Raw genomic sequence first — 11,454 nt, 5'->3', positions numbered from 1 at the left:
GCGAGCGACGTGTGGAGAGAGAGAGAGAGAGAGAGAGAGAGAGAGAGAGAGAGAGAGAGAGAGAGTGAGAGAGTGTGAGAGAGATAGGGAGGGAGGGAGAGGGAGAAAGAGAGGTAAAAGGATAGACAGATAGGGAGAAAAATGTCTAGAAGGGGAAGAACGCTAGACTAGTAAAAGAGGAAGTAGGGAGAGAATGAACTCCCGACACGAAGAGTGGTAGAACATCGGTGAAAGTGAGGCAAAGGGTTGGGTCTACATTTTTTATTTTAACAAGTGAAGATTAGCCGCTTCTTCAATTTACGAACGGATAGAATCGATAGTGTTATTTGGTTTATACAGAAGTGGAAAATTATTTTAGCGCGATTACTATATTTTTCAATTACTTAATACTAAAGATTTGTGCATAACGATGCTGTTGTTGGTAGTATTGACTGTGAAGCTTAGATTTGGTTAAGTAATTTTTTAAAACATGTTTTACTGTGCTTTATCCTTATACGTATATATATGTAAGTATGTATTTTTATATTGAATAATTAGTAAAAGAACAAATAGTATGTTGTATATAGTATGTATATAAATAATATTATAACTAATAATTATGAATAGTATAATAGTACAATCAAGAATTTTACTTTCATTCAATTTTGTTATTATAACTAAAGGTTGGACATAATACGATGAAGTATAAAATTTAACAAAATTATTTTATTTCAGGTATTGTATAAGTCTAAAGAATATTAAAATCGAGCCTTAGTATGAAAAACCAAGATTTTTTTTAAAAAATAAAAAACGACAATAAAAAACGAAACAAATAGAGATTTTATTACAAAAAAAGAAAATCTTTATAATGGCCACATTTTTTTAAATATCTTTTACACTCTTTGCAAAAGTTTCCACGACTTGCACGTTACGAAAATTCTCGAGTGCCAAGGAAAAACTACCCCCGAGCCCTCTGTCTCTCGGTGCCATGGAACGAAAACGTTACGACGTACAGCGTAATAAAGACTATACGGCATAAAAAAGGTCGTAGTACGCGGGGGAAGGGGTTTAGCGGCCTGGCGGAGAAACGATGAGGGCAAAAGGGGCAGAGAGTAGGCAAAGGAAATTAATGGACAGAGACGGAGCGAGTACGGAAGAAAAAAGAGAAAGAAGCAGCAAAGAAGGAGCAGCGGGTGGTTCGAGGGGTGGTATAGCAGGGTGTACAGAAGAAGAGGAAAACGTCGATATATAGAAAAAGATAAAGTATACAGACTCGTAGTGACCCAGGAGAGGCCAAAGACACGCGCGAGAGGGGCACCACACGGGTGGGAAGAATAAAATTGGAGGGAAGGACTGAAGGGGCGGAAAACCGAGCGCAGGGGAAACCAGCCTCGCTATAAGATGAATAAAAGGAGGCTTTCGGACGCGGTATTGGGGTGGGAAGGGGGGATGACGACGACAACGACGACGCAACGACACGACGTTGCATACGGTTGTCTGTGGTCAAGGTGCAGGTAGCGTTACCAGCTATTGCACTCACACGTCTGCACAGACGCGCGCAAACATCCTCCAATACATAAACAAACAAGCGTCCGCGCGAGCTTTCTCGTCTGAGCCTCGATTCCCTCTTTTTTATATCTCCCATTGCACTCTCATTCCCTCCCTCCCTCTCAATCTCTTTCTTTCGTTCATACACGTTCTTATGCTTAGCCATAGTAAAGTCTACAAGTGTTTAAAATTATCCGTGAAAGTCTGATGTATTTTTTTCCTCAAAAATTAAAAAAATTTTCTATTTTTTGTTAAGTTTACGACCAAATTAAATTTCATTATAATTATTAACTTATATTTCTATTCATTATTTCGTCATTCATCTAACTTACATACTTAGTTTTGATTAAGATTGTAAATGATTAGGTATAAAATATTAGAGTAAATTAAAATATTGCATTAAATAATTAGTTTTTTTAATGTCCATTTTATTTTAAAATACTATAATAAAAATATCATTCTCATCTCCAATTATGTTAACAAAATTGTTTTTAATTTTAAATAAACTATTTATCATTTTGCGATTATTATTTATCTTCGTCAAATGTTTAATTTTAAAAGTAAGAGCTTTATAACACGCATAAATGCTATTTCAAAATCTACTCCAATTTTTATAAAATTGTAAGTTGGTTCTTTCCATTTCACTTTTTTTAAATGCATTCAATTATTTTTCTTATTTTCCATGCATATGCAAAGATTTACTTTCTCGTACTCTTTCTTATAATGAATTTTTAGAATGTACCTACAGGCATTAAGAATACATTGTAGGGCATGAAAAATTTACGCGAGAAGAAGGATGAAAAGTGAAAAAATGCTACAAGGAGACAGAGATAGATAGCTAGATAGATAAGTAGATAGATAGTTAGCTGATAGATAGATAGCTAGCTAGCTAGCTAGCTAGATAGATAGATATAGCGAGAGGGGAGGGGAGAATAATGGAGCAAAAGAGGGATTGAGGAAGGAGGTAGCGAGAGAAAGAAAGTACGAGAGGAAAGGGCAAAAAGGAAAGAGGAGAGGTTGAAGCGCGAAGCCATCAAGGGGAAACAAAAGCGGCGAGAACGACTAGAACAGCAGAGGGGAAATGCACGACTACGACCACGGTGACGACGGAACGGCGTTAGCTATAAGGGGGTAAGTCTCGACAAGGCGTGTGCGGGTGAAGGCAGGAGACCGAGTGGGATACTTGTGAGCTTCTCCTACTGGCTTTGCCACCGATTTTTTCTTTTGCTCTTCCAGCATATATAAGCACATAAATATACATTGAGACTTCTCGCGAAATTTTGACAAACGGCGTAAGGTGTTACTACGCTGTTGCTCTTCAAAAAAACGAGAGAGGAATGACTTGGAAATAAGGACGGGAAATATGAGAAAATGAAGTGAAATCAGAAGCAAATCCTCTATGAATGAGTATATGCATAATTATTCTACAAGTCCTCGCCTTTTTTTCTGCATTTCGAGAATTTTGTACTTGCGATCGATAAATGACTATGGAGGAGATTTATGTATAAGGTTGTATGTTTGCTATTTTAAGGGTTGAATACGGATTTGATACCAAATAACGTAACAACAAGAAAATCTTTGATAATTGGTAAAACTCGAAACAGTAGTTAGCACAATATTTACCACGCAGTAACATTTGTAATATCTACGGAATAGCAAGAGTTCAAATTGATTGATAATAAATAATTTTATACATCTTTGATAGAATTCTTCGACAACCGTGCAACTTTCTTTTCAGTACAACAAAATCTTTAAATTCATTATTTAATGTTTTCAATATTAACATCTAGTCATAAACTTAGTTTTTAACTTTATACATATACTGAAGCCGATAACATATAAACTAGATTATCTAAATTATGGTAATTATGAATATCAATTTAATTTCAAGATAAAGAAATAATTGTAACATTTTTTATTGTATGAGTTACAATTATTTTTGTGGTTTTGTTTTAATAATATAATGAATAATTTATTTCTTTACGCTATAATATAGAATAATAACAGACCTATTCTGTATTATATTTTTAAGTTCTTATTGAACAGTGTTCAATAATAGTAATTTTTCTTGTTATATCAAAAAATGAACTATTTTTTGTTTTATTAAAGTTTATTAGATGGATTTAAAAAATTAGCTTTGAAAAAAAATTTCATAGGCATACAGTCAATTTAATAATATAAAAAATCTAAGATTCAAGTTTAAAATTTAAAAATTATCGAAATACAAATAGAATGTAAAACTGGTACCTGAAATGGCGATTCAGTACTGATTAAAGTATTTACCATCATATTAATATTTATATATTTTTAAGATATCATTTATAATAAAAATATGTTATAATCGATTTTTTAATAAATATATCATAATATTCTTAAATAAATATTTATTATGCAACAATTTTATCTAGTTAATATGAAATATTAATATTGGAAAATTGTAAATAAATACATAGATATTTGTAAAAGTAATATCAAATCAAACATGTATTTATAATTTCTTCTTTATTAAACAATAGTATATTTTATACCTTCCGTAACATTATAATAATAAATATGTTATAACAGTAAAATGATCTACATTAAGAATTTTAATATAATGGCAATCTAAATAATAAATATATTAAAACTGAGTTATTTAATAGAATGCAAATCGGTGACAAATTTTCCTAAAAAGAATAAAACTTTTTATATGCGAAATGTTTCATGTTTTTTACTACAAACATATAAATAAATTATTTTGTCAATTATTTTGCACATATGAAGAATTCTTTAGCACTGGTAGTGTGACTATTCATTCAATACCAATGGATAAATAGTAAAAACGTTACTTCTTGTTCAATATATATGGATAAATAGAAAAAAAAGAGAGTAAAGTACAGAAATATACTTTGAGAGGAAGCCTGTATCTGAGAGAGAGACAGAGAGAGGGTTGAAAGAAGATAAAAATCATGGAATAGATTTTTTTTTGGAAATATATGCATACTTATGATTATTATTGAAATTGGATGAACTGTCGTTTGTCGTTCAGTCATGCAAATGCGAGCAAGAAAAATGCTACTGACCCCAGATGTTACATATATGTTATCAAGATTTAATCTTTCACACAAGTAAAAAAGAGAGATAGAGATAGCTGGAAAGAGAGAGGGGTGAGAAACAGACAAACAGTAGCAGAGAGGCAGAGAGAGAGAGAGAGAGAGTCAGAGGGGGGAGTATATGAGAGTGAAATTTACAGAAATTTATATGAAAGAAGTAAAGAAAACATACACGTACAATCGTTTTTTATTTTGACTTAACTTTTTAACTCATATGAAAAATCCATCTTCCCTATATATTCAACGTGCGTTCAAAAAATTGAAATAATGAGAGAAAGAGGGAGAATGGATGGGAGAGAAAAAGAGGAAGAAAGTGAGAAAGAAGTAGGGAATTCATATTGTGCAATATATGACATAGTGGGGAGTGCATAGAAGACCTTTTATAGCTCATGGTGCCCGACTCTTGGACCGAAACACCATCGGTTCCTTTTGTGCGTCCGAGGTCATTGTTTCAGCCAGGATCTTTACGCAAGAAGTGCCCGCTTACTCACATATGTGCTTGTCGCACTAAAATATATGTGTGCATTTATGAACTTGCCTCTCTCTTTCTTTGTCCCTCCCTCGATCGAGCATTATGTTGTGCGTCGTAATTGTTTTTGCGTTCTTCGGTACTGACGCTTTATATTCTACTCGGGGATAAAATGCTAACATTCTCTTTCCTTTTCTTATTTTTCAATTGTTTCCGCTGCTGATGACGGTATTTGGCTCAAGAAAAATCGTTGAGTGGAAGCCATACTTGTATCTTTCTATCCTTTTATAATTACTTATTGGGCTGGGCATAAGATTCCCTGATTTCATATGGTTTTAATACAAACAACTTGATTAAATATGATAGCTAAAATTTACATTAAATAAAATACATATTTACTAAAATTTCAGAACAGATTTTACTCATTTATATTAGTATTTATATAAGAAATCACGAACTTCATAATTTTAATCTCAATTTCCGTTTAAAATGGATTTGAAATTATTTTAAGTTACAAATATTCTAAAAATATATGATTAAAAAATTTTATGAAAATTATGATATGATTTTAATGTTATTCTATTGCTATACTATTACTTTTTATTTGACTAAAATTATTATTTTGTATTCAACATTCTCAAAAGATTTTATTTTGTTCTTTCTATATTATCATATATAGAAATTTCATGATTTGAATTATGCGAGATTTGAATTATAAAAATTGAATAATAAATAAATAAAAAGAATGCTTATGAAATAACAAGCTTAATAGGATTAATAAGTTTATATAAAATATAGAACCAATTTTTATAAAATGCTTTGAAAAATTTAAGAAAAATTTAATTCTAAATTTCAGTGATCCTTCAGTCACTGGTAATAATTGGAATAAAAAATTATTTGATTAGACTTTTGAAAAAACAAATTGTGTATCATTAATAAAATAATTGGGTATTGTTTTCATAATAGCTTTTTTATTGCGTAACACTTGGCTGTTTATGTCAGAAAAAAGATAAGTACGTAAAATAAGGGTAAATAAAAGTGTATAGTTTCAATAGTTGTAAAAATTGGAATAATAATAATAATAATGAATAATATTAGTTGAAGAAGAATGCGGTGCTGCATTTCTTTTAGTCTAAACTCATACTATTATTTATTAGACATATAATGACTAAAAAAGATAGAGACATATAGATAGACAGGAAGAGCAGAGATCTAGAAAAAGTGAATAAGAGGAGAAAAAAGATTGATAGCTTCGATAAATACGTATATTAGAGTATAGGTAGGATTTGGCTTTTCTATTTCTGAGATTCGTGGTAGGCAACAGGTCGGAAACGTGCCTACTTTCCCTCTCTTTTGCTATGCTTATGAAAAGTCTCGTATGTGCTTTATCGGCCCCTCTATGAAGCTTTCATTTCAAAGCCCGATCGTTTCATAATTTGTACCCTATTGGTAATATGACGTAAATAATGACTTGTGAAGGTACGTTTTGCATTATGGAGAACTTCGATATTTTTTGCCAAAAGTATTAAAATGTAATTCGAGTGTAATATTATTATTCGCACCCACAACTAATATTATAATTATGGGATGAAATATGGTTAAATATATAAGGGCATACATATTTACTCAATGTTATCACTTAAAATTTCATTAAACTTTCGTATTCTACATAAATCTCTTGTGAATATTTTATAAATAAAAAAGCAGCTTAAAAATTGTTATTTATAGAATTTGGTGTAGGTTATTATTGAAACGATAGTTAAATAAATAAAAAAACAAATAGCTCAACTTTTATTTACGAAATATGCTTCTTTGATAAAAATTGCATAATTAGAAAATTACTTTTACTCCAATTTGAAGTTATAATTCAAATAATGAACATTTTCTTATAAAAACTTTTTCTATAATACAAGTTGAAAAATGAAATACTCGAATTAAGGAGAATTTTGATAACACTCAAAACAAAGGGTTTTCGCACGAACTGTAAACACGTTAGTCAGTGTAGGAGAGCCCAGGAACGCAGCGAGAAAAATCAATAAAACATCGCGACCGAGCCAGAGTCGCTGAAACTCGCCGACATGAAGTTGCCGCGGATGAAAAGAACCTAATGCAATGAATTGAATGACCTAGATTTCTGTACGCTGTGTCCGAGGCTAAGAACGCCGCCCAGTCTCAGCCTCAGCCCTGGCGCCTCCTCTTCACAATTACCTCTTAACGAGATTCTTATACGCGAGTCGGTAGAATTTCAACTCGGTTAATGTTATAAAACTTTTATTGTATTTTAATTATAGATCCATTACCGCAAATTATATGGTTAATATTACTATTAATGAACATAACAAAATACCTACTCTACGCTTTTTGATAGGGTCCTTATTATCTGTAGTTAGACTGTGCAATATGAGTCGTGATTATTATTATTATTATTATTATTATTATTATTACTATTATTCGAATTATATATAAATGTTTTTTAATGCAGATTTTGAACTGACAAATGCTATTATTTAAAGGAAGTAGATCTTGACAATATACTTAAGATTAATTAATTAACCCACAAAAAGTCTGTGGGTAATAAATAATAAAACCTTATTATGCGAAGCAAAGGTGAGTGAGTGATTCTCATTGCACCTATTCATTAACAATGTTTCTAGTAAGTTGTATTAAGTTATTGTTATAGAAAATTTTTATAAGACACGAGTAAATAAAATTATCATCTCTGCTAACGATCGATGCATCGAGCAAATAGCGACCGGAAAAGCCGATTGAAAACCAGCCGCAATGCGGGAAATGAATGTGGCATCACTCTCAATGAATTCATTGTCGGTGGAAGAAATATATACGTAATTTAAACAATTGGTGAACAATAATTGATAAATAACTTACGAGCAAATTTGACCTAGATAATTAGGAGAATCGCAGCAGACAATTGATGGTAAAATCGACGATACTCACCGACTACGAAGACCATATTCTTTGTCCATCGCAGAAGTTCCCGGCGAATGTGTTTTCGTTCCTGTATGCAGCGGGCATAGGGGCAATCCGCCATTTTTGAAATCACATCTTAGGGATGTGTATGCGTCCAGGCCGGCCTTGGATGTCAAGGATTTGCCCGTTCGCTTCCCTCGCTGCCTCCACCTGCAACACACAGATTTTCTTCTGTTATCAGACGGTGCATAGTGAGCCCTTGCAGCCTACCTACAACTTGCATCTATACAGACACTTTATAGTATAGAAATTGTCTAAAAGGTGAATATGCTTGCAAGAGTTTGTTCAAAGCCTTGGAGGTAAGCCTTGATGAATTGTCAACAATAATTCATATACACATTTTTACGTTGTTTTGCAATTGTGAAATATAATTTATAGTGCTCGTCTCATCATCCAAACTATATATTTTTATAGAAACAATTCATTATTATGAATGTTAACTGTATTCGCAAAAGTTTTATAAATATAATGTTGTGCTGAATTATTACCCGGTACAATGGCGTATTTGTATAAATATCTACTATTACAAGTACATAATCTGCATTCATCCTATGAACAAAATAATAAGTTAAGCATATTTCATCGGTTTCGCCAGATAAAGAATGCATTTAATGGAACTTTTTATGGACTTTGTATGGAATTGATATTAGTTTCTTTAATGTATTCACGAATGGATTTTAAATAATTTTGGTGTAAAATATATGTTTGTCATTAATTTTAAGAATAGTAATTTTATTCTTATAATTTTTATTTAATTTTAAGTACGTAATATTTCCTCATAAACAAATGTCATTTAAATCGACATCATTTGTATAATTGTATTTTAGTATTATATTGATCTAAAATATCTTCTTTCATTAAATTATTCAGGAGTATTGCATTACTAAATGGCTAGAGAGAGAAAAGAATAAAATTAATAACTTGTTATTTTTCAAGAGACCGATAATATTTTTTACAGTATGTAAAAATTCAAGTAAAACTATATTAAGATATCTACAATATTATAAAAGATATAGAAGATATATATATATATATATATATATATATATATATATATACAGACATATTATAAAAGATACAAATTATTTATGAATTAATACATCATAGTGTAAAATTTTATACAAATTATGAAAAAAAAATAAAAAAATTATTAGAAATGTAGGTGGTTACATTAAACGAACAATTTTTATAAAAGATAAGTGATTCTATTTTTTTTGTTAATTAATGTTTATAAGTTCTCTACTTTAGTAATATTCTGTTGTCATTTGTTAATTATAATTAATTTCAATTGTTTCAAAGTTTTATATTAACAATTATTCATTTTTATTTTTATTAAATATACTAATATCAGCATTTTAAATTAAATAATGAAGTATAGATCGTTAGTTTGACTAAATTTAAAATCTTCATATAAACATTGTTCAACTTTTAATCTTCTACCATTATAAGCTTGTAATACGCATTTTTCACTACATTTTGTTATAATATTAATAATATTGATTTTTTAGCATAAAGAAATTGTCTTATTTATTTCATAATAAAATACTTCAAATTAAATTTAGCAACGTACTCCTTTAATCAGATGTAATTCAGATGATAAATTATATCTATAATATCGCATTATTTTACATCTAATTTTTATAACATTTACAAGTTATTATTTCATAATAATCCTATATTAATATTATATTTTACTGATAATTTATATGTATATTAGTATTGAAATTAACATCGAATATTAATTTTTAAAAAGTAATCCTTAATAAAATACCAGGTTAGATGCAATTAGGTATTTTGCAGACTTTTTTTTAATAAATATTTTATTAATTATATAATTTCATGAAGTTATAATAAAAACAATCCATTATTATTTATTTTACATAAAATTTTTAACAAATATACAGTGTGAATGTTTAATTATTGTTTTTAATATTAATTTATTAATATGTTAATTTATTGGTTTTCTAATAATATTTCTAATAAAAAAATAAATGAACGTGTCTTACCTTGGATAAAACCAAGGTACAAATTTATGATTGAAATTTCTGACATATATTAAATATACTCAATTAACTTAATACTTGCTCTTTCATAATTAATGCATATATATTTAAATATATAATAAAAGTATTTATGATTTTTATTTGACTGAATTTACTATGTAATTTCAAAAATTTTAAAGTGCAAGAGTTTTGAAATCAATGCTTTTGTATCATCGATTGAAGCATGTTTGTTTTGTCGTCATAAATAATAGCATAAATATGAAGGTTATTGTTTTCATCAAACAGAGAAAAATTAATTTAATTTTGAGAAAAGCATGTTAAAAATTACCCAGTGATTTGAAAATATGGTAATTGAAAATAAAGCTACAGACTTACGGTATTTTAATCTTCTATCTTATAATTTATTTGAATAACGAGTTGTAAAAATGCTACAACAGTTTGAAATACTACTCCGAATGAACCAAAAGCAGAGACAAAGCATCCATAGCTTCAGTTTCGACGGCAGTATGACTCTTATTAAATCCCTCATTTGTATAGCCATAAATTTCTGAGCAAACATGCAATCTAGTTAACAAAAGACACTCACCTCGAGTGTTCGTGTGCTCTGTCCTCTACAGGCAGCTCCTCAAGATATTTACTGAAACCTGTGTATAACCAGCTCGTATGCTCGGCTTTTCCTTGCTTCTTCAAGTTTCGTGGACACCTGCAAGCAGAAAGTTAGCTACGTTTCTGAGTAGCTCTCGAAAGGATTTTGAGTGTGAATGATCAAGTTTTATCAAAGTCTATTATACAGAACTCAATTATTTTTATTAGCCTATAGGCTACAGGGACTATACGCATTATTTACTTGTAGAATAAGTAGTTGTTAAACCCAATAAAAACTATTTTCAACATAGGTATATAAGAGTGTTTGTGAGATGACTATTCTATATTGTACGGAACCTGATATTGTGAAATATTGAAATGATAGTAAAAAAAAGTAGCCTTTATCTATTATATTGAATATGCATTACTATTTAAAAAACAAAACAAAAAACAAAAAACGTGACAATACATGTACAAATAAGCTATACAATAATGAATGCTAATATTCATCATTATATGAGATTGGCATTTTATAATTAAGAGAGTGAATGAAGCCATAAATATATACGTGCAAATAATTCCATATATTAAACTAATAATGGAACGATAATTTAACTATAAATAATAGAAATAATAATGATACCATTAATAATAGTAAAATTAATTTCAGTTGTTAATAGAATACAAAATTAATGAGTCATATATAAAAAATATTAAATTTAAATAGTCGAGATAATATTCTTTTTGGTATTAGTATGCAACTACAAGTAAATAAATTGTATAAGGAGAG

General features: G+C 29.6%; 1 protein-coding gene across 1 annotated transcript in view; it reads right to left on the bottom strand.

Moving 5' to 3' along the window:
* Eip93F (Ecdysone-induced protein 93F) overlaps positions 1–10,776 on the bottom strand; it is a 57,290-nt gene extending 46,514 nt beyond the window's left edge. Inside the window, exons 1-2 of the mRNA XM_011498616.1 lie at positions 10,666–10,776; positions 8,044–8,226 (exon numbers count right to left, since the gene is read on the bottom strand). Of these exons, the coding sequence (XP_011496918.1) occupies positions 8,044–8,137 (94 nt within the window). The 5' untranslated portion in view covers positions 8,138–8,226; positions 10,666–10,776. The remainder of the gene's footprint in view (positions 1–8,043; positions 8,227–10,665) is intronic.
* Between the last annotated feature and the right edge of the window lie 678 nt (positions 10,777–11,454).

Source organism: Ceratosolen solmsi, unplaced genomic scaffold, assembly GCF_000503995.2.
Source record: "Ceratosolen solmsi marchali unplaced genomic scaffold, CerSol_1.0 scaffold30, whole genome shotgun sequence".
NCBI classification, from domain to species: Eukaryota; Metazoa; Arthropoda; class Insecta; order Hymenoptera; family Agaonidae; genus Ceratosolen; species Ceratosolen solmsi.
Note: the sequence above shows the minus strand (reverse complement) of the source record. Positions and strands in the feature narration are given on the sequence as shown.